The following is a 27651-nucleotide window of genomic DNA, read 5'->3' on the forward strand; positions in this document are numbered from 1 at the left end:
TTTAATATTATTCCATAAATTAACAGCACTGCAAGTGCTAGAACAATTTGAGGGTGCCTAAGCAAGACCATTTTTTTGTATAATTAAAAAAATGTTTCTTTAGACGAGCTTCATTAGACAATGTACTAAACTTTTGGCAAATAACTACTGCACACACAACTAAAATCATGAACATTGATGTGTAATGTATTACCAAACTAAAGACCAAGTCGTATCATTTCCAAAGTAGGTATTATTACCATAATCACAATAACATTCCTCAAAGCCACTTAATCTTTGAAGTAAAAGTGATGAGAAAGTAGGAATCTGGAGAAAAATCATTCTAAATACAATATGAGGTATTGTAATGAAAACATCTCCCAAAACACACATGCTCTCATTGCACACTGCAAGTAAAAATAAGGACCCAACTACATCGTTTCATGCGATATATGCAAAACCTCAGTTTGGGTCTAACCTGACGATTTTGAGCAGCTTCCTGATATTACAATAGCCTTTTCTTTCTGAACATTATGAAAAGCTTGTTGACAAAAACTGACAATCCGCCGCTATTGTTTCAATCTTTCTTTCTCCAGGGTAGATTGGCACTGGCAACGACACGTGACATGGCTGAAAGACTGTAAATTATTCTCAGGAAATTGCTTAGAAATGCCGCCAAGGTAAGACCTTTACATGCTTCATTTATTTGTCCTAGAAGATGACCGGGAGCAGGTTTTCCATCAGGACTTCTAAGTTCGTCTATGTTCCACTCCCATGCCGATGAGAGTGGAATCTGTAACGGCCGTGGACTCCGGCATCGTTAACATTTCCCTGAAGCGTCAGCCGGCCTCTCTTGGAGACTGCCCCGCATTTTCTGAGCTCTGTTGAGGTTGTTGTAGCAACGTATTGCCCAGAAGTGAATGAAGCAGATGTGCAAGTCATCTATCACCTGACAGCTCCCACTCCCCCGACTGAGCAAGCCATCACCGTGACAGCCGGCTCAACTGGTCTCATCAATTATACTGGTACCCTGCTATTAGAGCACAAACACTTCTTCTCCTCAAACACGTTCAACCACTTCCCAGTCTGCAAGACAGGCCTTCAATTAAGACTGAATAACTTTCCCCTTTCTCAGGATGTCTCTTTCTTTGGTCACCATTGTACACATAGACCTAACGGGATACGATGATTTACCTTTATGGGGATATTTGAGTGACCGAGGAGATTAATAATTAACTTCTGCATTAAATTAATGATTATAGCACTACTGATCACTATTCAAATTAGTAATTGGTATTTTTTATGTCATGAAAGTTAAACTAGTAGACATTTAAAGACAATTGCGATTGGTGACTGTTGCCCAATTGCCAAGTATGATGCAGGATGTTTGTTTTTTAATCTTGATAAAGACGTGTGTGTGTGTGTGTGTGTGTGTGTTAATATTGTGAAGCACAATTTATACATGCACTGCTCTTAACTCAGAGAATAAAATAAGTACTTAGCTATAACATAACAAAACTGTCCTGGCTTGTCCACCAATATTAAAAACCATAAAATTCTGGGATGCCATGTAATGATAGGTGCATAACCGTATTCTTATCACCAGCAAACAGTAGGCCAAAGTAATGTTTTTTGGCAATATTATTAACATTGGTTTAAATCAGTGGATTACAAAGTGTAACTCATGTATAACCACTGGTACACACACTCTTTCCAGTGGCACTACCATAAACTAAAGTAAATGTTTCAAACACTCTTTTTTAATCTACTGCAGTTCATTTGTATTCAACTTTCTACTATAAAAACTATAAAATATTCTGAATATTTAAGGGCAACTTCTGTGGGTAATACAATCCCTAATCATTGGCTGCCACTAATGACATTAAGCATTCAATCTGTTTGAAATGGGAATGAATTCTCCACTAGCCCTTCCGGTTCAAATGGATAGGACGTCTACTAATTTTAGTTAAAGGGAGAAGTATGAAAAAAAAGTCAAATGAATGGACGTCTTGCAATGGCAGTGAAATAGTCAAGCACATTACCATTCCCTTGTGGCTAACAACTTTGTCATTTTTTTCTTATTTAACATTTGGGGTAACTGCACTACTGTACACTACTTTTGAGTTTTAAAATGTTCAAAACCACTGCTGTAAAGTAAATAATGTCAACAATCAATGTGAAACTGTATTTCAGAAGAATCAAAAATGACGTCTTGCATTGTTGGTGTTATTCTGTTCCTGTATTCCATCAGTAGTAGTCATGAAATGCAGTAAACAACAGACAAACAGAAAAAGATTCTATATCTCACATTACACAATCGTGGCAGACAACAGGGGCAAACTTAAGTAGTTTTTTTACAGACTGGTGTCTGAGCTTAATGTGGAATATGATGCAACAGATATAAATAAGACATCCATACAAAAATAGGCTCTTACAAAATATACTCTATGAAGAAATAAAAAGTGGAAAATGTGCCTGTATTTTTGAAGCTCCGACCTAGACAAATGGCATTTTCGGGACTAGCAGCAAACAGAGGGAAGATACGAGTGGGCACGAGTTAAAAAGATTGCCTGAGTGGAGGCAGATTCAAATCCAGTGTGTTAACAGTTTCCGATCCCTTTAATAAACTAAGCCTTCCCGACATTAAGTTATATTTGTGACCCACAACGGACAAAATCAGTAGTTCATACCCAATAAATTAATATTAATTATCTCCATTCTATAAAACACAGTATGTTAAATATTCCACATGGCTGAGTCATTCCATGAGTGAAGACAGCAGTGTGTACGGCACAGCCATCACGCGCACAGTTTTCCGTTTCTTGTCGGCAGTCCGTGTCCCTGTCGCTTGAAGACTAGTGTGTCCATCGCACATGATCTGTGCAATTTTTCCCTTGACAGTTTTTCATCGCATTTCATCCCAACACACCGAAAGTCCCCAGTCCGCTAGCAGCTTCTCATGCAGCAACAAGAACCAATATGTTCGTCAAAAGAAGAAGACACATTCAGGACCACATAGCACCGGCCAATAAATATTCTCATTTGCATGTGTACACCTCTGTCCTCTCACTGCATGTGTTGCACTTCACGTAGCAGCACCATAAGAACTTGCAATTGCACTGCCACACTCTGGAGTACTGGTGCGTGTTGTAACCACGGCCGCAGCACATCAGGTCACAGCTGCTTATGTGCGACATAGTCTTGTTGCATACCCGCCCTTGTGTTCCCAAGCTGCCCGTCACCTTGTCTGCCTCGCAATAGTTTGGTGACTTGTCTATGTACACCAAGTCTGTATCCATGGGCTTCCGGTAAGAATACGGCTTCTTGATCTTGAGGAATTTTGGCCGCTTGTTGCGGCTGGCTTTGACCGGTTCCACTTGAACTGCATTGCCATATTTCTCCTTGAGAATGTAGCCAAGCTCACGGAACTTGGGAAGTGTAGTCCAGCAGGTTTTGGTAGTGCAGGAGCCTGAGACTCCGTGACACTTGCATTCCAGACGCATGTTCTTTTCCAGGACCTAAAGACAAGGAAACAGTTTGAGAGTATTCACAGGAAAAGCCTTTGTAGCGATACCAATATTACTATCGTAAGGGCCCTGAATATAAACAAAAAATGGGCCTTTCCTACTCTTTGATTTTTCATTTGTAGCCGTCACAAAAATAAAAATATGAAGAAAGAGAAAACTTTTCTGACATAACTGATAGAAATCCAGACCAAATATAATAGCAAAGATTCCAGTGTATTTTTACAACTGCTTTTTTTGTTGTAAACATACATGATGTCATTAGCTGTGTTTTGGTCACACATTTTAATTTGCAAAACCGAATTTTGCAATTAAGTAAGAGTCAAAATGAAAAAACACTGAAATATCCTAACCATGTTTTTACACTTATATGAGGAAATTTTTCAGATGCTTCAATATCAAATGTATCACAAGAACTCAATGGAAACGCATCTTTTCAGTTAATGCACAACAGGATGTGACACCCAGTCACATTTTCACTTCTACCCAATTCTCTCACTCACACAGCAGCTTTGGGCTTCCATCTTTCTTCGGTAAAAAAAGAATTACGAGGGTTTTTCGAAAGACAGCCTTTAATGGAATGTCACAATTTGGCAAAATTTGGAAAATGTGGCTTTTAAAACTGTAATGAAAAGTCAGTCAGTGAGAAAGAAAAGAAGGAAGAAAGAAAGGAGGATGGATATTGTGTACAGTTAAAAATTAGTTTTGGTGAGTAAAATAATAATAATAATAATAATCGGACATAGGCTTTGCAAAACATGGCTATATTCCTAAATAATATTTAAATTGTATGAAATTCCCAGGGAAAGTCATCTTCCGGGCCCGGTTCTGATATCTAAAAAGCTACAGTGTTTGTATTTAATCAATAAATGCTGCTAGGAAGTGGATTTTACTCCATTTTAGTGCAATTTTTGCTTGTTCGCCATGGACGTCCATCGCTGTCTTTTCCCGGGAAAATCACCCTCATATATATATATATACAAGATCAAGTGCCCTATGACTGACTGGCAACCAATCTAGGGTGTAGTCTGCCTTTATATATATATATATATATATATATATATATATATATATATATATATATATATATATATATATATATATATATATATACAGACGCTCCCCTACTTACGAACGCAATTGGTTCCGAGCGATTGTTCATAAGTTGAATTTGTTTGTAAGTTGATTCAGTGCTATATTTTGTATTATAATTTATGTTTAAGGCCTATATAAGTATATTGAAGGTTTATATAAGTGCATTTGTATGTTTAAGGCTTGTATAAGTAACACACATTGGTTTGTACTGAAAAAAACTTTTAATAAAATGGAGAGAATACATACAGTACTGTATACATACATTAGAGAGAGATATTTACTAGAAACTGGCCGAAAGAAGCGATCTAACGACGATTGCAGTTTTCTTCTTTTTTTCATCATAAATGATGCAGTAGCACTGTATGGCATCATTCAATTGATTTGCAAACTTTGTGCAACGTTCAATATTTGGGTCCTGCTGCTCGATCTTTCTGTTGTATGCCCAGCGAGAATCGAGCCCGCGCCTGCCTGCACCGAAGTCAGGCAAACCTCAACACCACAAGGGAGCTTTTTATATATACATATATGGAGAGACAGAGAGAGAGATTTTGTATATTTTTACAAAAGACAACTTAAGCATCGGCCGATAAAGCAATGCTAAGGATTGCAATTGGTTTCAAGTGCCCAAAATGGTATCAGATATAGTACGCGACTACAGTCTACAAGTCTGTTGGGGATGCGGGAGCACGGAGAGGGACAGGAACAGGCTGAATAAGCTGGTCAGAAGGGCCAGCTCTGTTCTGGGCTGTCCTTTGGACTCTGTGGAGGAAGTGGGAGAGCGGAGGATGCTGACCAGGATGATGTCCATCATGGACAGCACCTCCCACCCCCTGCATGAGTCTGTGGAGTCCCTCCGAAGCTCTTTTAGCAATAGACTGCGGCACCCTCATTGCAGGAAGGAGCGCTTCCGCAGATCCTTCCTCCCATCAGCTGTAAGGCTCTTTAACAAAAAAATGGCTGAGTGTTAAGACCTACCGTATGCATGCATATACATTGTGTATGTATGTATGTATATACAGACGCTCCCCTACTTACGAACGAGTTAGGTTCCGAGCGATTGTTCATAAGTTGAATTTGTTTGTAAGTTGATTCAGTGCTATATTTTGTATTATACTTTATGTTTAAGGCCTATATAAGTATATTGAAGGTTTATATAAGTGCATTTGTATGTTTAAGGCTTGTATAAGTAACACGCATTGGTTTGTACTGAAAAAAACATTTAATAAAATGGAGAGAATATGTACAGTACTGTATAGAGAGAGAGAAAGAGATTTATGTATTTATGTATTAGAAACTGGCCGAAAGAAGCGATCTAACGACGATTGCACAGTTTTCTTCTTTTTTTCATCATAAATGATGCAGTAGCACTGTATGGCAGGCGGCAGGGAGTGGGCCAATGAACTGAATCAGTTCTTTAACAGATGCAGTCATGCCCCCACTCCCCTGACCCCCCAGACCAGAAGCAACGCTCCCCCCTCGTTCTCCTCCTCCTCCTCTTCCTCCCCCTCTTCCACTGGCCTCTGCATTACTGTCGATCAGGTGATAAAACAGCTAAAGAAGATCGAGGCAAAGAAGGCTACCGGTCCAGACGGCCTCAGCTCCAGACTACTGAGAGAGTGTGCGGATCAGCTTGGTAAAGTGATTCTGTATATTTTCAACCTCAGCCTCAGTCTACAGAAGGTCCCCACCTTGTGGAAAACTTCCTGTGTGGTCCCAGTTCCTAAGACTGCGTACCCCAGGGAGCCAAACCACTTCAGGCCGGTAGCATTAACCTCTCACCTGATCAAGACATTGGAGAGAATCATCCTCAATCACCTCAGCCCCCTGATGAATGCAGAGCTGGACCCTCTGCAGTTCGCCTATCGTCCAGGCATTGGTGTGGAAGATGCTACCACCTACCTGATGTACAGGTCTCTTTCACACCTGGAGAACACGGGAAGCACGCTGAGAATGGTGTTTTTTGACCTCTCCAGTGCGTTCAACACCATTCAGCCGGTCCTACTGAGAGGGAAACTGGAAGAGGCTGGAGTAAGGAACCACCTAGCCGCATGGATCATCGACTTCCTCACTGACAGACCACAATATGTGAGACTCCAGGACTGTATGTCTGATGTGGTAGCTTGCAGCACGGGGGCCCCACAAGGCACAGTGCTATCTCCACTCCTCTTCTCCCTCTACACATCGGACTTCAAACATAATACAGACACCTGCCACCTCCAGAAGTTCTCTGACGACACCGCTATTGTTGGACAAGTGACGGACGGGAACGACCTGGAGTACAGGGGAGTCATCACAGCCTTTGTTGACTGGTGTAGGCAAAACCACCTCTACATCAACACCAGTAAGACAAAGGAAATGGTCATCGATTTTCGGAGGAATCCTCAACAGACCACTCAGGTGAACATCCAGGGTACAGACATTGAAATCGTGGAGAATTTTAAGTACCTGGGTGTTCACCTCAACAACAAACTAGATTGGTCCACAAACATAGATGCCCTGTACAAAAGGGGCCAGAGCCGCCTCTACCTACTGAGGAGTCTACGGTCTTTTGGAGTGTGCAGAACACTGCTGAGGACTTTCTACGACACTGTGGTGGCATCTACAGTGTTTTATGCAGTGCTCTGTTGGGGATGTGGGAGCACGGAGAGGGACAGGAACAGGCTGAATAAGCTGGTCAGGAGGGCCAGCTCTGTTCTGGGCTGTCCTTTGGACTCTGTGGAGGAAGTGGGAGAGCGGAGGATGCTGACCAGGATGATGTCCATCATGGACAGCACCTCCCACCCCCTGCACGAGTCTGTGGAGTCCCTCCGAAGCTCCTTTAGCAATAGACTGTGGCACCCTCATTGCAGGAAGGAGCGCTTCCGCAGATCATTCCTCCCATCAGCTGTCAGGCTCTTTAACAAAAAAAATGGCTGAGTGTTAAGACCTACCGTATGCATGCATGTACATTTATGTGTATGTATGTATATATGTGCTAAGCAACACGCTTATTTATTTATATATTTATTCATGTATTTATTTCTTGACCTACTTATTACCTATCTATTTATGTCTAAAATGCCTTTCCTATTCCTGCATCCTCACCCTCTTGCTACTGTGACAACGAAATTTCCCGAATACGGGATGAATAAAGTTATCCAATCCAATACAATACATATACACATATATATATAAATATATATATATATATATATATATATATATATATTATATATATATATATATATATATATATATATATATATACAGACGCTTCCCTACTTACGAACGAGTTAGGTTCTGAGCGATTGTTCATAAGTTGAATTTGTTTGTAAGTTGATTCAGTGCTATATTTTGTATTATAATTTATGTTTAAGGCCTATATAAGTATATTGAAGGTTTAAATAAGTGCATTTGTATGTTTAAGGCTTGTATAAGTAACATGCATTGGTTTGTACTGAAAAAAACATTTAATAAAATGGAGAGAATATGTACAGTACTGTATAGAGAGAGAGAGAGAGAGATTTATGTATTAGAAACTGGCCGAAAGAAGCGATCTAACGACGATTGCACAGTTTTCTTCTTTTTTTCATCATAAATGATGCAGCAGCACTGTATGGCATCATTCAATTGATTTGCAAACTTTGTGCAACGTTCAATATTTGGGTCCTGCTGCTCGATCTTTCTGTTTATAAATGGTACTGACGGTCGAACGATTCAAGTTGTATGCCCGTGCAACGCTCACCACTCTCACGCGCATCAAGCTGCGTTATTATTGCCACTCGTTTCAAATGAAATGGCTTGCCTCTTCCTTGCAACTCCCTCAACAGAAGCCTTTCGCTTTTTACCAACCATATTCAATAATGGATGCACGAGATATTTAATGATACAAATGAAAAAGGTTCTTTGCGCACTGGAGATACGTTCACGCACTTCCGCATTGCAACGAAGAAGGTAGATGCTGGGTGAGCTGAGCCCTCACAGCGCCAGGCGTATTAGCGGCGGAAAGAAGCACTACTCGGAAAAAAATACAAAATCGAACTTACGAACATTTTTCGACATAAACGCAATTTGCAGACATGTTCGTACGTACCGTTGTTCGTAAAACGTATGTTCGTAAGTAGGGGAGCGTCTGTATGTGCTTATATATGTGTATTTACACGTATGTGTATATGTATTTATATATATATATATATATATATATATATATATGTATATGTGTATATATATACTTCAGCAACACACTTATTCATTTATATATTTATTCATGCATTTATTTATTAACTTACTTATTACCAATCTATTTATGTCTAAAATGCCTTTCCTATTTCTGCATCCTCACCCACTTGCTACTGTGACAACGAAATTTCCCGAATACGGGATGAATAAAGTTATCCAATCCAATCCAATCCAAATAGAGTTGATAATCATTTTTTTTAAATAATGTTTCCCTGTAATGGGAATATAATGTGATATTCAATGACAACATGACAAGCAAGCACCCCGCTGTTGGGGATTAAACGGAAGGCCATCACATTGCTGCATTATAGCGTACACACAGAAGCCAAAATAAAGTATCAAATATCAGCCCCTCTGTGTGTAGTCACCACACAACACACAAATGTCAAGAGTGAGCATTCGAGGCATAGAGTGACTGGGATTACTGCTAAAGCCCGGCCTGATGACAATGAGGCGCGTTATAGGCCGGAAAAGGAATTTTCTTGACAAGATGAAACATACAGCCCTTTGGTTGGTTGAGACCGGCCCGCCTGAGGTTAATTGGAAATTATAAAATAAACATAATTTCTAATTTTACCTCAGGCATGGACTAAACTGGCATTGCTTTTATTTTGAAGTCATTGTTATATCCACGTGCATAATGATGCAATACAAAAACTTAAGCCCTCCAAAATGCCGGGTGATGCTAAAAAAAGAAAGATAGATGCTGAATGCAGGGTTTTTAACACAAGTATTTATTTAAATCTGTGGTAAAGCCGTGTGTTTAAGGATCATAATTTGAATCTGCATTACCAGAGTTAACATGCAGAGAAATTCAAAAAATTTAGCGATGCTGAAAGAGCTCAAAAATCGGATGCTTTCAAATTGAATTCTAAAATATTGCACAGATTCTAAAATATTGCAGATTCTAAAATATTGCACAGATTCTAAAATATTGCACAGATTCTAAAATATTGCACAGGTATCTAAGATATTGCACACCCCGAAGTTATTGAGCAGAAGGGATTGTGTGTCGTGCTAGCTCAAGTTTAGAGTCCTGATGACTGTGGGAAAAAACTGTCTTTAAGTTGATTTGTCCGTGCTTTGTGAGACCTGTAGTGTCTGCCAGAGGGCAGCAGCTGGAACAGGTTGTGACCAGGGTGGTATTGGTCCCTGACAATGTTCCTGGCTCTGCTGAGGTAGTGAGGGCTGGCAATGTAATCGAGTGAGGGCAGAGAGCAGCCGATGATCTTCTGGGCAATGTTGATCACTTTCTGCATGGCCTTTTTGTCTGCTGCCGTTCTTCCAGCGTACCACACTGTAATGCAGTATGCCAGGATGCTCTCCACAGTGGCTCTATAGAAGGTTACCAGAAGCTTAGTGTCCAAGTTGTTCCTCCTGTGTACCCTGAGCAAATGGAGTCGTTTCTGGGCCTTCTTCACTACTGCCGTGGTGTTTCTAGACCAGGAGAGCTTATCCGTGACGTGGACCCCCAGGAATTTAAAGGACTGGACCCTGTCTACACATACTCCATTTATGAGGAGTGGGGCCAGATCTGTGCTGTGTTTGCGAAAGTCCAGGATTATTTCTTTAGTTTTCGTGGTGTACAGTGTGAGATTGTTCACCGCGCACCACGAAGGCAGTTTGTTGACCTCATCTCTATAGGCCGACTCATCCCCTCCTGAGATGAGTCCGACCACAGTGGTGTCATCGGCAATTTGATGATAAATTTTGATGGTGCTCGATGTGGTTGCTGCCTTAGTTTAGCAGCTAGACCCGCCCGGCATCCGCACTTTTGCTTTCTTTCCCTTCGCCGCCTCCGTCGTACTCTGAGTGGGCTGACTATCCACAGAGATCCCGGTGGTCTTGAGATGTCCTCGGGGATATCGTAGGTCCGTTGGTAATCTGTTGTGATGGATATATAGCATCTCTTCCCGAGAGTAATTAAATTCTGGCGACTGTAGAAAAAGTTTGCCTCGCAGATATTAGTAAATAACGATACGTTTGAGAAAACAAAAAACAAAACTGGAGAACATTGAGCCGCTGCACCCGTGCGCGCTGCCATCTTGGATCCCAGCCCTTTGCTAGCTCAGCTACAAAAGCGGCAAGGAATGTTTAACAAGCATTACGGATCTAGGGGTGCAGCAACCAAGACAAGGTTTGTGATAGCTCACAACATCGCTAAAAACAGTAACCCATTCTTCGAAGGGGAATTTGTTAAAGAGTGCTTAGTGGACTCTGCAGCACTAATATGCCCTGAAAAAAGAAGCATTTGAACAAGTCCCGATGTCCAGGCGAACCGTGACAAAAAGGTTTGAGGACATTGCGGGAAACCTGGAAATTCAGCTGCAATATAAAGTGGCAGGTTTTGACTTTTTCTCCTTGGGTTTGGACGAGAGCCGTGATGTCAGAGACACAGCCGAGTTACTCGTATTTGTCCGAGGGATAACGGACTTCCAGGATTACGGAGGAGCTGGCAGCAATGTGGTCAAAGCACAGGACGTTTTGACGTGTTTTGGTCCGGCCCTCCACAATATTTTCAGTTTCTCATGTTGCCCCGTAAAAAACTAATTGCCAGACCCCTTAAGTAACCGGTAATTAATCAATCATAAAAGTAGCTCATTTAAAGAAAATACTGTTATTTTCAATAGATAATAAGGGGGATAGAGCTAATCAATGTTTTAAAATCAAAAATGAAAAAACTTAAAATATTCTTTTATTGGGCGACCCGGCAGATGAGTGGGTAGCGCGTAGGCCAGTTCTGGGGTTCTTGGTTCGAGTCCAAGTCGGTCCTTCTGTGTGGAGTTTGCATGTTCAGCCCGGGCCTGTGTGGGTTTTCTCCGGATACTCCGGTTTCCTCCCACATTCTAAAGACATGCATGGTAAGCTGGTTGAACACTTTAAATTCCTACTAGATGAGTGTGAGCGTGAATGCTTGTCTGTCTCCTCATGCCTTGGCTTGCCACCGATTTAGGGTGTCTCCTGCCTCGTGCCCGAAGTCAGCTGGGAAAGGCTCCACCACCACCAACGACCCATATGAGGATAAGCGGTTCAGAAAATGAATGAATGAATGGTTCAAGCATTGGAATCGCCGAAAGTACTTCAGTGGTGATTAGTCGAAATAATAATTTGTTTCAGCCCTGATCTCAAAGTTGTTTGTGTAAAACATCACTGCCATTAAAAACTCAAGTTACTTCATAAAGTTGCTGGGTTCAACGGCCCTAATCCATCAGTTGTTGTGTGACCAACACTTGTGACAGCCTTTGTCTGGATGATTGGACCAGGGGAGCTTCTGCCCAGCATCAATGCATTTGATTAGCATAAATAGAGGCGGGGGGTTGCTATCAAAACAGAGAGCCCCTTTATTAGTGAAAAGCACAAAACCCACTGCTCGACGTTTCCTGGAAGACACATTTGCCGTCCAGAAAAGCCAATTTGGATTCAAGGCCCTGACGTGCACACAGAAAATGATCCGCTCAGGGCGATTGTGTGCAAGGTCTTTCAAGCAGCGGGGTGATGAACGTGCCGGTTGTGTGAATCAGGCTTTTCTGGCACAGGGAAAGGAAGAGTGGATATGAGTTAACTTGGACCAAGCTACTTTTTATTCTTCCCCAGGTCCTCTCCGTTTGGCACGTCACTCCACTTGGTCTTTAACCTCTTAGACCAAATGGAGTCTCATTGTCACCCTGCGGCGGCCTGCTGAAAGGAGCAGGAGAACGCTATGTTTGTCCTCTTTGTATCCTGCCGTACAATTGTTGTCTGTCTTGGGGCTTCGGTTTATTTCTTGCAGAAAATGTAAGTGTATCATTATTTTAGTCATGTCTCCGAATAAGAATGAACCAATGGCAATGAATCGAATTACACCCACGAAGCAAACGTGAATTGAAAGAGCCCATTGACTACCACTCATCACCGCAATCCTTTCATGCACAAAACAAGCACAAAGCTACCAATTTATCTTAATAGAGGGGCATTTGAAATAAAGGTAATTGTATAGTAATTCCCTACTCCTCAAGAAACAGGGATGCCTTTTTGTAATGTGCCAATGTGTTTTCTGTGCACTCATCTGGGCTGTAATCAATCCTTCTCACTTTGAAAGTTGTTTTCCTTAAAAGCAGCCATCTTTGGCCTGCTTGTTCAAACTCAGCAGATCTTTGGCAAAGTTCATCTCCACTATTACTTTGTAGAATTTGAGCCATGAACTGAGATGGGTGCATCTTACCTTGCGTCCCACCTCATTATTATGGAGGTTCATGAGCGTCCTTGCATTTTGTTTGACCTCCCGGGCATCAATAAAGACTTTGGAGAAGCCTAGGCCGTAGCTGATGTCTGCCGAGCAGCCTCCCCACTTCCAGCCTTGGTCCCGACTGTAGAAACCCTGCTTCTCTTTGTCGCAGCTGCAGTCACTCAGGTTACCCTGCGTGCAAGCGGCGGTGATGGCGTGGGCCACTCCGGCTGCAATGATTGCATACGTAAAGGCAGCTTCCTTACTCCCTAAAAACACATACAGAAAACGTATCAAAGAAAGGAATGTGTTTGTTTGTTTTGCTACAGGTGATTTGCTTCAGTAAATACTACACAGTAGGGATGAGTGATCTGGCAAAAAAGAAGTTTATTTTAGCTAGCATACAATTTTATTTTCATGATTTTTTTTCAAGCTGTTTTTTTAAACAGGTAATTTTAAAGGATATCCCAATATTATAAAGGTCAAATAAATAATCTCACCTCATCTCATCTAATTTTCTGAACCGCTTTATCCTGACTAGGGTCGCCGGGGGGTACTGGAGCCAATCCCAACTGTCTCTGGGCCAGAGGCTAGGGACACCCTGAATCGGTCACCAGCCAATTGCAGGGCACAAGGAGACGGACAACCATGCACACTAACACCCATACCTAGGGGCAATTTAGAGTGTCCAATCAGCTTACCAAGCATGTTTTTGGGAATGTGGGAGAAAACCGGAGTACCCGGGGAAATCCCACACAGGCCCAGAGAGAACATACAAACTCCACCCAGGTGGACTGACCTGGACTTGAACCCAGGACCCCAGAGCTGTGAGGCTGATGCGCTAACCACTCGTACACCGGGCCACCGCCAAACAAATCAGATAAAGCTAATTACAATGAGTGCTTAATTAGCATCTTCGATCATCTAGCACAGTGTTTCCCTACTTTTTTTAGCTGCGGTACACTTTTTGCATTGAGAAAATCTCAAGGGACACCGCCATCTGAAAATCTTTTAATTTCAATCTATGTCGCCTATATTAACAATAGTCATTCTCATCCAAGTTTAATCAGCAGGAATCACATAACCCTCCAAAATATATATAATTAAATGTTTTTAATCGCATAATTTTATGATTTTTCTCCAAATTTTACTTAAATCTTCTAATATTACGCAAAAAACTGTTGTGGTCACACAGGCTTTTCTTTGCCAAAAGTGGATGCCCTCGAAACCAAACAACTTCTGCCCGGTTCATGTTAGAGAAAAATAAGCAACAAAATGACTGTTCCACAATTTACATCTTATATAATGTATAATTTAACGTTCATCATATTTTAACCTTATAATAGTTCAATTTTAATGTTGTTATATTCATTTTATTCTCTCTGAATATTACATTGTATGACTTCTTGCCTTTTCCCGCGGCACACCTGACCATTGCTCACGGCACACCGGTGTGCTGCGGCACAGTGGTTGGGAACTGCTGTCAACACTTTAGCAGGTGTTCGAAAACAAAACATATTTTGTACTTTAATCGCAGTATTGTCATTTTCTCTTGTGTTTAATGTTACAGTTTACTACAACTGCATTTTAATAAACTGCTTAAAAACTATCAAAATAGTATTTTTTTTTTTCTTAGGTAACGGGCAACATAACTTACGACATATATTTTTTAAAATAATAATGACACCAACTGCAAAGGACATGAGTAGTATTTCTAATGCATATTAGTTTTTTCATTCATTACTAAATTCTGACTTAGACATGTTTTAAATGGAACAGCTTTATGCTAAAAGAAATGGAATTGACAAATATGACCTCATCAAAAATTGAGTATACAAGCTATAGTAAATATACATATCATTAGTATGAGCAAAATTATAAAGTTGAATGTTCATATTTGATTTGAACTGAATGCCTTTATTGTCAATATAAGAGTACAAAACAAGTACAACGAGATTCAAAGCTTCACCATGAAGTGGACACAAAATAAGTAGTCACATTAATAAGTAGTAGTTAACATAAGTAAGGAGTAGTACCAGTGTTGTGCCGTCAGGGCCTCTGGCCTAAGAAATATCTGAATCACAGACTGATGTTAATTATATTTTGTCCATGAATACTTATTAAATAATTCCAAATTGTCTGTTAGCTTCCTTTCATTGCTTTTCCCCTGGTTGCACTGCTTCCAGATGTGTGTTTTCATATTGAAGCATTTAACCATTCACATTTCAGCCATTATTTGTTGCCAGGGTTAGAAATCTGCCTCAAGGCCTTCATAATCAGTTCTGCAGGCTCTGCTGCATTAAACAAGCGTCGATAAGACTGTTGCTTTAATCAATCAGATTTCGAGTTGGCAACACCACAATGCCTTCTCGCAGGCGTAGAGATACGTCATTGCCTTCTCGCAAGCGTAGGGATACGTTATCGCTTTCACCAACTATGATTAGCTAGTGATAGAGTGGACTAGCCAGAGCTACCAAACTGTATCTGGAGCAAGCTGCACAAGCAAATATATCGTTGTGTTGACTTAAAGCCATTTTCAAGACGGACTTTCCAAGAAAAAAAAGCTGGACATCATTAAGAAAGGTCGGACAACTCCAAAGCAAGCAAGCCTGTCCCAACCGGGAACGAACATTTTCAGCACTAAATCAAATAAAAACGTAAGCCAGAAATACGACAGGACAGGCTCGACTTTCAGCATCAGCTTCGATGGCGATAGAAAAGAAGGAAGAAAGAAAGGAGGATGGATATTGTGTACAGTTAAAAAGGATTTTTGGTGAGTAAAATATGGCTATGCTCCTAAATAATATTTCAATTGTATGGGGTTATTGTTGATTTTTTTTATCTGTCGCAGCTGTAGCTGTAGTAGAGGTTTTATAGCCATAAAATAGTTTTTGCTGAAGGCGTCACTAGGAAATGCACGGACCCCCACTGAGAAGTACTGATGGTATGGAACCCCCTGCGACCCATGTGAGGATAAGCCGTTCATGAATGAAAGAATGATGGCGTTTGTAGTTATTTAATTGTGTGGTCTATATAGAATAACCAGTTTTTTATGTGGAAAAATATTCATTCAGTCATTTTTTTGTACCGCTTATCCTCACAAGGTTCGCAGGGGGTGCTGGAGTCTATCCCAGCCAACAATGGGAACCAGAACACTCTGAATTGGTGGCCAGCCAATCACAGGGCACAAAGAGACAGACAACCATTTCACGCTGACACTCATACCTCGTGGCAATTTTAGTGTTCAACCAGCTAACGCTGCATGGTTTTGGGATGTGGGAGGAAACCGGAGTAGCCGGAGCAAAGCCACACAAGCCCATGTAGAATATGCAATCTCCCCACAGAAAGGTCCAGACCTCGGATCGAACCCTCGAACGCAGAACTGTGTGGCCGGCACACTATCCACTCGACCTTCATTCATTGATTTATTTTCCGACCCGCTTATCCTCACAAGGGTCATGGGGTGTGCTGGAGCCTATCCCAGACAATTATGGGCACCAGGCGGGGGGCACACTGAATCGGTGGCCATCCAATCGCAGGGCACAAGGAGAGAGAAAACCACTCGCGCTCACACTCATAACAAGGGGCAATTTAGAATGTTCAACCAGCCTACTTTATGTTTTTGGGATGTGGGAGGAAACTGGAGGGACCTGGAGAAAATCCATGCAAGCCCGGGGAGAACATGCAAACGCACAGTAGGGGCCCACTGGGCTCGAACCTTCGATCCCAGAACTGTGAGGCCGACGTGCTAACCACTCATCGACCGGGAAACCCAAGTTTGACAACACTTTAATTTAATTCCGATTAATATAAATCAACCAATCCTTAAAGCATTATTTCTTCAAATTGCATTGTAGTGTGCATAACTAATTAACTGACCACCAAATACATGGAATTTCCAGGAAGATGACATTGAAACAGCTCACAATCTATTTATGAACCTTTTAAAAAGATGTATTTGATGACAAATTGCTACATTTTAATACTTTTAATATGACAACTAGGGATTATGAATTAACATGATGTGGATTGATCATGGTCTCAGTAACACATTACTGAAGGGTTATGGTGTTTTGAAACCTGACCTGGAAACTGTCCTGCCCGTGAACCAAAATGGCTGCTGGCAGTTTAGTCAACAAAGCTGCATGAATAAGAGAGCTGTCAGGGAGGGAACAGCTATCGATCCATTCAGAAATGACACATTCTGTGCAAACTTATAAGACATGTGCATCTCCATCCTGCCGTTATCTTCACCAAGTTTAGTGCACAAATCATTTACACAAGCGGAAGTATTGACAATTAACTAAAGGTTAAACTCTCAGACTGTGACAAATAGTTATTGAGTGAGATATAAAATGCTGTACAGCGATTGATATAGGATTCATTTTAACTAGGACGCCTAGCATTGAAGGATCATGATCGTTCGATCGCTGCCAGCTGCTCCCAATCCAAATGGATTGGACGTCTACTCCCGTCAAGGGAAGTTAATGAGTTATTTAATGATAAACATTTAAGACATGAGATTAATAAAAAGGTTGTTGACCGGTTTCCTCAGTTTCAGTGTTGTAAGTAGTAATTAAACACATTTACTGAATGGTCAATGTAAAAACTGTTCATTTTAAACCAACTCTGGATTGTCTGTCCCAGTCAATGGCAGGCAAAGACTTAAAAATATGAGATTGTATGTCTGAAATGCTTCATAGGAAGCAGCTGATTATATCCATCCTCATCTAAGAAAAAATGAGTCGTTTGTTAACATCAGTAATTTCTTTGAATCTTCCTGCCACTGAGTTTACCACTAGATACATCTGGCTGGTCTAAGAAGTATACCACCTTTCTACCTTTGAAGGAAAGACAGAGAGAGAAAAAAACTCATATCGAGGCATAAATTATGTTGACATTTTTACAGACTAAATGGGCTCCGGGCCAAAAAACAAGGTGTGCCGGTGTACTCGGTCACATCTGAGCTCAGTGCAGTTCGTTTTTTCTGGATTTTTCTTCTGCTCTGATCCTCCTACAAAGACCATAGGAGGACTTCAAAAGCATGTACTTATTGATGGAAGAGATGGGTAAAGGAAATATAGTCGTGAAAATCTCCCTTTTCTTTCATGCTCTCCCTGCACCTTACACTGCCCACACTTACAAGAACAAGTCCAAGCCACACAACTCTGCTCAGCTCTGCACCAACAATGGCATCCGTTTGCAACCACTTGGCTTCTAGGCTAATCTGATAGGTGAAACGAATCTATTCGCTACGGCTGTCCAAATCTGGGACATGGCGTGGGCTTTCAAGCACCCATGGACACTCTTGATGGGCCAAAACAACTCATTGATAAAGGACAGCTTGTCAAACGGCACCGACAGCGTGACCGGGATTAGCTTTTCTTTTCAGTGGCAGCAGCCAAGATGGTATCTCACAGCTGCTGTGTGATTCTAAACATTGCGTTAAAAATGGTTATACGTTTTAGTTTGATTTCTATAGCACTGAGTAGGGTATATATATGAAGTTTTTGCGGGGTACGAAAACTGCAAGAATCCCCAACTAGTACTTTCTCAAAGACTACCAACTGCTCAATGATGCTAACACCAAATGTCCAATCTGTGTCGGAAACGTCCATCTCCATTTGAGCTGACTAGTTTCTCCAACATGGTACTTTCCTCACTTGAAATTTATACCCGTGGTAAGCTCTGCGTCCCTTACAGTGGGAGCTGCAGCACCCATCAACGGACTGGATAAAGACCAGTGAAACTGTGTCTCATGGGACTCAGCCTGGGATGAAAAGAAAGGCTGCAACTATTCACAAGAGCTTTGTTACAGTGTTGGCTCCAGATACCTTTTATCCGTGCTTGGTAACAAGTCTGGAGTGCAGCTGACACTTCTAACAAGATATGTGGGGGAAACAGTCCAAATAGTATTAACTTTCCATTTTAAAAAAATTTAATAGGCACAAATAATTCAACAGCAATAATAACTGGATTTACAATTCACAATATGTATGGATTCGTATGATGTTTTCAAAAATTTTGTGACGTTAAATTGCATTTTCGGGGCATTTGCTTTAACTGGTTATGTTCATTCCTTTGAATGATACATTTATAATCACATACATTAAGTACAGATAAATGGGGTCTTAAAATATGCACAGAGAAAACAATTTTATGCCGAGTGTAAAAAGGAAATTGACCTTTAGTTTCTAGTTATTAACAAACATAAACAGATAGCAACATACCCACTTTCAACTCTTTTCCAAAGACAGTCCTCTCCCCCAGGGCCGAGCAGTTCCAGCGCCCGTTTTTGAACTGGAACTGACACTCGTTGATGCCCATTTGCGCTCCCTCGCCGATGACAATAATAGCATCGGGGCGACTCTGGCAAATAATCCGCTGTCTGGGTGCCAAACCGGGAATTTTATTACAGATTATGCTCGCACCCAGGGCCACCACAGATGAGAAGCCCCTACGGAAGACAAATTGTGAATTGAACTGAGTTGTGTTGTCATGAATAATTCAGTAGCAGGTGCATTTCCAAAATGTGCACAAATTCACAACATCATACATCAGAACAAACATTGGAACACACTTTAGTTGCAAATACTACAGTTTGACTAATTTATAAAGGTGAAGTGAATCTAGTGACTTTAGCAGTTTAAATACTTTATAGGGCAAGTGGTTTTTAATTTTACAAAATAAAATAAAAAAAAACATGATCGACATCATCAAAAATGTGGTGTCTACTTATGGACATAACAGTCTCAATTTTTTCTTAATTTTTATTTTCGAAGTCCAATTTTCTATTGATTTTTCACATTATTTCAAAAATATTTGTTATGAAATTAAAATTACAAGTGAATAAAATGTTTATGTGTATTTATAAAATAAATAAACCCGAAATACTTTGTCTATGGAAAAACGTTCTATTTTTTACTTTAATTTAACTCATTGCCGGCAATTGATAATAGACGTCCAAAGCTGTGAAAGCGACTCTGACAATGCCAGTGACAGCGCTAGACGTCTAATCCATTTTGACTGGGAGGTAAATGTGGGCTGTCTATTAGTTAAAACGAATGGCCTATAAAGAGGTAAAGACGGAGGTTTTTTAAATCGAAAACAGCGTGGCGCATATCAAAACAAGCGCAGCTCACCCAATTTTTAGGTAAACAATCCCCAGGCAAAGTAAAACTCTTAAAATCCAGCGTCGAGATCTCCGACTCATCGCGGCCTCTCACTGTCATGCAATGACTGCTGGAGGTGAGGAGGAACTTCGAGTCGCTTGGTCTCCGCTCAATCACAGTACAGGTAACTCCACGGGGAGGTCCACGGGCAGGAAAACCATCAAAACACACTTTTTCAGGTAAATCACGCCCAAATCCCTTTAGGTGGCCCCTTTCTCGGCGGCCCCTCTTGTCATTGCGATGATGATGTCATTGCAGGTAAGCCTCAGAGGGGTAACAAGTGCCGTGGTCTATTTCTCATAGTTCTTGTGGTACCAGCAGGTCTCTCTCCTATATATCGCGCTCATCTCCGTGGGCGTGGCCGCCGAAGACTTGGGGCCCCACGGAAGAATTATCTCACTCTCTTCCTCTCTCTCTCTCTCTTTCTCTCTCTCTCCCCCTCTCTCTTTCTCTCTCTGTCTCTCTGTCTCTCTCTCTCTCTCTCTCTCTCTTTCACTCTCTCTGTCTCTCTCTATCTTTCTCTCTCACTCTGTTTATCTCTCCCTCTCTCTCTCTCTCGCTCTCTCTCTCTCACTCTCTCTCTCTCACTCTCTCACTCTCTCTCTCTTAATATCTTTCTCTCTCTCTTACTCTCTTTCTTACTCTCTCTCACTCTCGCTCTCTCTCCCCTCTCTCTACCTCTCTCTCTCTCTCTCGCTCTCTCTCCCTCTCTCCCTCTCTCTCTCTTTCTCTTTCTCTCCCTCACTCCCTTGCTCTCCCCTCCCTCTACCTCTCCCTCTGTCACCCTCTGTCTCCCTCTCTCCCTCTCTCGCTTTCTCTCTCTTGCTCTAACGCACAAAAGAAAACTGGATACAGTCTTCCCTAGATTATCGCAACTTCACTCAGTGCAAATTATTCAAATTTCAGTTCATAAAAATGTGAAAATCCACACTGAAACTCGTAAGCGGAAGCCACTCCCCTGTCTTCCGCTTGCTACTAGGACTCAGCACTGAAGGAAAAAAAAGGTAGTTATAATAGGGGTGACCCTACTTTGCGATTTTTCGATTATCACGGCCATGTCTGGTCTACATGAACATTATATTCGAGGGATTAATGTATTCAGCTGCTTGATTAAAGTGGAAATGTACAAAATTTCAAGCACCATGGACTTCGGGCAAAGGGAGACTACATCCTAGACTGGTCACCAGTCAGTCATTGGGCACACATAGAGACAGACAACCTTTCACACACAATCACACAGCCACTGTACCATCGGGTGGCCTTCATAAAATTAATTAATACAAATTTTAATGAGTTCTAAAAAAGATTTTGTATTTTATCCTGGGTATATTTCATCTGTTTTTTTTCTTTATTCATTCATCTTCCATTACGCGTATTGTTTTGTTTTATAAATCTGGTGTGACTGCTGCCTGACCCCGTGGGAAAGAATTCATCACTTTGGGCCCCACCACTTCAAGGATGCAAATTGGAAATGCTATTTTCTAGGGCCCCTGTCGGTCAAGAGCCCTGAGAATCGCTGTCACTTTCCTCCCTCTTAAGACACCCCTCATTAAAGGGGAACTGAATGCCATAGGCACGAAAGACCACGGAAGCTCTCTTAAAACAGAATCCAGCACCAAAGGAAGGCACAGACATATCTCATTAAATTACTGAAATGTAAAATGTATATGAAAATCATTATTTTCTTCAGTGGGCTTGTGTGCTTTGTCTTTGACATGAACCAATCAGCTCTCTCTTGGGAGGATTCCCACCACTCATTGTAGTGTCAAGCCACTGTATTGTCATTGATCTGGGTGAATGTCAGTCATCTTTCAGGGCTCTGGGAAATTTGCCCGAGTTGCCCGAGAAAAGGTTCTTTCCCAATGACAATGGACTAAACCGAATTACAGTCATACCTCTACTAACGTAATTAATTGGTTCCAGAACTTTTTTCATAACTTGAAAATTTCGTAAGTAGAGCAGTACTGCATATGTAAATTCTCTAATTCGTTCCACTGTCCTCACACAACTGCCAACTAAACCCGTTAAAATTGGTCAAGGTGTCCCAATTTTGCATGAGAGCTGTGAGAAGCACAGAAAATGATTTATTAATGTCTTAAAATGAATATAATGGCAAAACAATCCCTGTGAAAATGTGCCCTGTGCTGATTAAATAGTTCCCTCCACAGCCGTTATATCGGTAGACGTAATACTCGTGTTTGTCCGCCAGGTGGCGGCAAGAGCCCATTCTACCAGGGCCGAAAGCCGTCCACTTTGTAGTACTACATACATCTTAGATGTTTACGGGTGCTCTACGTGTGTTTGTGTGAAAATATGTGCCGCATTTCATTTTTACAGTTTTTAATTGCTTAATAAGGGGAAATGCAATCATTAATTAGAGGAGCATTTAGCCGAGGTGGACAGGTATGTAAGAGAAAGTCTTGAAACATAGATAGTGGTTGTTGCTAGACAGCTAATTGAATTGAATTGAATGCTTTTATTGTCATTATATATGAGATTGAATGAGAGCGATGAAATGAGACACCAGTAGAGGGTAGCGAGGTCTCTAAAGTGAGAATCAAGGAATCCGCAACAATATTTTCAAAATAAAATAAAAGATAAGGAAATGCATTTAGTTTTTGCGCGATTTCGTAACTTGGATCTTTTTTGTATCTCGAGTCACTCATTTGCAAACCCAAAATTTCGTAACCTTAAAATTCCGTACCTAGAGGGATTCGTAAGTAGAGGTATGACTGTATCAAGACAGTATCACTGGTCAAAACACAGACAGTAAAAACTAGTTGCACTCACTGTACAGAGCAAAGAACTAAAAAAAGTAAGATTTGTCTGAAGAAAAGTCAAATAAAGCCAAACGCAAACAAATATTTGATAAGTCAGGGTAATTCACACAAATCATTGCTGTAATTGGATTTCTGCAGAAAAAAAGTTGTACACGTTTTTACACTAAAACACCATGGACACCTTCTCGAATCAGAATATAATTTAAGAGTCTCTTTATTTTGAGCGTGTATGCTTGTCCGTCTCCTTGTGCCCTGTGATTGGCTGGCCACAATTCAGGGTGTCCGCCCACCTATTGCCCACAGTTGGCTGGGATAGGCTCTCGGCACCTCCGTGACCCTCAAGCAGTTCATGAATGAATGAATCAAACGTCATATTTCAGATTTCCTTTTATACCTCTAGCAATAAGGGGTTCAGGTCAGACCTTTACTAAAACAAAAATCCATTTCAACGTAAAGAAGCAAAATGTATGATTTTCACTTGAATTATTCATGAAATGGCCCTTAATATTTCAGTAGACATTTTAAAAAAAACGTGTGTTTGGGAAATACATCTAACATCGTTCTTAATGGTATATCCGATACTTTCATATGTTAAAAGTCTGTTGTCAGCTCGTAAAAGTTACTGTTTTCATTCTGTGTTTACAAGAAATATCTCGCCCTAACCTCCACCAATCAGCCAATTACATGATATTTTTTGTCTTCAATCAGGTTGTCAGAGCACTATAAACTTTGTAAAATAAGGTTGCTAAAATAAAACAAGGATATGCATGTTTATTGATACAAGGAGAACATGTACTTAATTTTACTAATCAATGGTTACTTGTACAAAAGGTATGTGTTCTTACATTTACACATACTACATGTTTTTGCATGTACTTAAACCACGTGTGTCTACTTGAATGCACTTGACTTTAGGTGTGTGTACTTGCGTGTACATGTATTACAAGTACATGTACTTGTCCTCCAACTAAGTGTACTTGCATGTACTTGTACTAAAAATACATGTACTTACATGTACTTATGCAGATTCTGACCAGTTCTGCAATGATACTCATGCAATTTCTCCAGAAATGCCATTTTCCAGATTCTGATTGAAATGTAAAATTTGCATAATAACGCAGCTTAATAATAATTGGACATGGGCTGTGTCATCATCATTGACTCGACAAAAAGCCTAATTGTCATCATACCCAGCTGCGTATGACAAAATGGTTAGTGCTTCTCCACAAGGTGCGCTTTCCCGGCAAAAGGCCCAAATAAAGGATAATTTCAGACTCGTTGGCATTCTGCCGTGATGGATACATCGCATCACCCCTCGAGCGCAACCAAATCCTGGCGACTGCAGAAAAAGTTTGCCTCGCAGATGCCAAAAAAGAAAAAAACGGATCACTTACCTCCCAGTGTCTCCTCACTTACCTTCAGTCAGCCAGTAGGAGGCAGATCACCGCCCAACATCTTTCATGTTACCTCACCCCGAAGTTATTACACAGAAGGGATTGTGAGTCGTGCTACCTACCGCAAGTTCAGAGTCCTGATGGCTGTCGGAAAAAAAACTGTCCTAAAGCCTATTTGTCCGTACTTTGTGAGACCTGTAGCGTCTGCCAGAGGGCAGCAGCTGGAACAGGTTGTGACCAGGGTGGTATGGGTCCCCGAAAATGTTCCCGGCTCTGCTGAGGTAACAAGGGCTGGGAATGTCATCGAGTGAGGGCAGAGAGCAGCCGATTATCTTCTGGGCAGTGTTGATCACTCTTTGCATGGCCTTTTTGTCTGCTGCCGTTCTTCCAGCGTACAACACTGTAATGCAATATGCCAGGATGCTCTCCACAGTGGTTCTATAGAAGGTTACCAGAAGCTTAGTGTCCAAGTTGTTCCTCCTGAGTACCCTGAGGAAATTGAGTCGTTTCTGGGCAATGTTCCCTCTAATTTTTCGTTGGTCTGAGCAGAAAGTCAACCTCCCTGAGCGCACTGAGTACCAGTGTGAGCGACATCATCGGTACTCGGATGATTCGCCTAAAGACGTTTCGCCGACGGACGTTTGACAGACGGGCAGGTCGCCGAATGGACGTTCCGCCGAACGTTCATTCGGCCGAACGGAGGTTTCGCCGAAACGGGATTCGCGCGCTCGCCCCGCCCCCGGATCGTGTGTGTACAAGTTTTTCAACCTCGGCCCGCGGGCCATATACGGCCCGTTAGGATTTTTAATCCGGCCCGCCGCCGGTGTTGTCCAAATTATAGTAAAAATCAATGTTAGTCTACCATCAATGGCAGCCCGGGAATAAGCACTCTTGGGCGGGCAGATGTAGCAGAACCGAGCCGTAAAATGACAGCAATCGGGTCAAATCCATCCTAAAACAGCATTTAATGATTAAATACAAATACTGGAGCTCTTTGGACATTAGAACCGAGCCCAGGGAAGTGAATTCCTTGGTAAAATGTCGTGATGATATCGCGATGGAGGCAAAAAAACGTCTATATACGTCCATTCGCCAAACGGCTCAAAATGCTCTCAAATTCGGTCAAATCCAGCCAAAAACAGCGTTTAATGATTAAATACAAATACTGGAGCTCTTTGGACATTAGAACCGAGCCCAGGGAAGTGAATTCCTCGGTAAAATGTCGTGATGATATCGCGATGGAGGCAAAAAAATGTCCATATACGTCCATTCGCCAAACGGCTCAAAATGCTCTCAAATTCGGTCAAATCCAGCTGAAAACAGCGTTTAATGATTAAATACAAATACTAGTATTTGTATTTAATCATTAAACGCTGTTTGAATGAACGTTCATTCGGAGACCTGCCCGTCTGTCAAACGTCCGTCGGCGAAACGTCTTTAGGCGAATCATCCGGTCACGACATCATCATTGCTCGCTATGGGCACACCAGTATCACACCTGCCACAAGCAGGTGCATGTCAATGTTCCCTCTAATTTTTCATGTAAAACATGCTGTAAAACACGAAAAACATAAGTGGACAGAGCTACTGCCACTGGCTGCCGCTTAAACGGCTCCATCATGAAGAAAGGGGTAAAAAAAAAAAAAAAAAAAAAAAAAAAAAAAATCCGTTTTTTTTCTTCTGCGCGCCATCGGATTGCTGCTGCGCAGAGAAGACGAGAGTAGTGCGCAATTGCGCACGCGCGCAGCTTAGAGGGAACAGTGTTTCTGGGCCTTCTTCACTACTGCCGTGGCGTTTGTAGACGAGGAGAGCTTATCCGTGACGTGGACCCCCAGGAATTTAAAGGACTGGCTCCTGTCTACACTTACTCCATTTATGAGGAGTGGGGGCAGATCTGTGCTGTGTTTGCGAAAGTCCAGGATTATTTCTTTAGTTTTCGTGGTGTTCAGTGTGAGATTGTTCACCGAGCACCACAAAGACAGTTTGTTGACCTCATCTCTGTAGGCCGACTCATCCCCTCCTGAGATGAATACAACCACAGTGGTGTCATCGGCAAATTTGATGATGGAGTTAGACTGGTGCATTGGTGTACAGTCGTATGTGTACAGGGAGTACAGAAGAGGACTTGGTACACAGCCTTGAGGGGAGCCAGTGCTCAGTGTAATGGAGGAAGAGAGGTGGGGACCAAGTCTAACAGTTTGTGGTCGGTTGGTTAAGAAGTTCTTTATCCAGCAGCAGATGGAAGAGGATAGTTCAAGGTGGGAGAGTTTGTCAGCCAGAATGTCCGGTATTATAGTGTTGAAGGCTGAGCTATAGTCAATGAAAAGCATCCTCACTTAGTTTCCATGGTGCTCCAGGTGGCTCAGTGCTGTGTGTAGAGCTATGGCGATAGCGTCCTCAGTGGACCTGTTTGCTCTATAAGCAAACTGGTGAGGGTCAACTGAGGGATGGATTGTATCCCTGATATGGCGGGCGACCAACTTTTCAAAGCACTTCATGATCACAGGCGTAAGGGCAACAGGCCTATAATCATTCAGGCTGTCAATGGTTGGCTTTTTAGGGACAGGGATAATGGTGGCAGATTTCAGGCAGGATGGGATGATGGATTGTTGCAGGGAACAATTGAAAGGTTTTGTGAAAACACCAGCCAGCTGGTCAGCACAGGCTTTGAGCACCTTCCCAGGTACTCCGTCGGGGCCAGCAGCCTTCCTGGTGTTCACAGACCGCATTACCAGTCTCACTTCATGTTCCTGAAGCTTCAGTGTACTGCTACAGGGTGGTGGTGGGGGTGTTGAGACTGGGTCTGATTTGTCAGTCTCAAAGCGGGCAAAGAAACGGTTCAGTTCCTCAGCTAGTGAGGCATCTGCGTTAACAGACATAGTATTGTCATTGTAATTGGTAATATGCCCCTAGGTATGAGCGTGAGCGTGAATGGTTGTTTGTCTCCTCGTGCCCAGCGATTGGCTGGCCACTAATTCAGGGTGTCCCTCGCTTCGTGCCCGAAGGCAGCTGGGATAGGCTCCAGCATCCCCCGCGACCCTAGTGAGGACAAATCGGTTCAGAAAATGATGAAAACAATGTAATTTGCTTCATCAGTTATTTTTAATTGTAGTAATTATCATTTTGTCCACAGTATGTCCCCTCAGTTGTCCAGGACGCTAAGGCCTTCTTATGGGCTCATTGCCTTTGACAACTCTGCCATCTACTGGTCACAAAAACACAATGCAGGCTGTGCACGACTTGAGTGAATTCTTCCTGTTTTTATCATACACACGGGAAGTGAGC

General features: G+C 41.8%; 1 protein-coding gene across 1 annotated transcript; it reads right to left on the bottom strand.

Annotated features, from left to right (window-relative positions):
* Positions 1-2193: 2193 nt before the first annotated feature.
* Positions 2194-20735, bottom strand: LOC144073123 (protein Wnt-7a). Its single transcript, XM_077598710.1, has 4 exons — positions 20163-20735; positions 19251-19477; positions 13018-13289; positions 2194-3497 (listed from the first exon to the last, which is right to left on the bottom strand). The coding sequence occupies exons 1-4, from the start codon at positions 20231-20233 to the stop codon at positions 3018-3020; spliced, it is 1050 nt and encodes a 349-aa protein (XP_077454836.1). The 5' UTR covers positions 20234-20735; the 3' UTR covers positions 2194-3017.
* Between the last annotated feature and the right edge of the window lie 6916 nt (positions 20736-27651).

This window comes from Stigmatopora argus, chromosome 1 (genome assembly GCF_051989625.1).
Source record: "Stigmatopora argus isolate UIUO_Sarg chromosome 1, RoL_Sarg_1.0, whole genome shotgun sequence".
Taxonomy (NCBI): Eukaryota; Metazoa; Chordata; class Actinopteri; order Syngnathiformes; family Syngnathidae; genus Stigmatopora; species Stigmatopora argus.

Excerpts from the sequence above, each read along its gene's own strand:
- LOC144073123 (XM_077598710.1), bottom strand. The coding sequence starts at position 20,233 with ATGAGTCGGAGATCTCGACGCTGGATTTTAAGAGTTTTACTTTGCCTG. Across the intron at positions 19,478-20,162 it reads ATTGTTTACCTAAAAATTGG|GGGCTTCTCATCTGTGGTGG; the intron begins GTGAGCTGCGCT and ends TGTCTTCCGTAG. Across the intron at positions 3,498-13,017 it reads ATAATGAGGTGGGACGCAAG|GTCCTGGAAAAGAACATGCG; the intron begins GTAAGATGCACC and ends CCTTGTCTTTAG.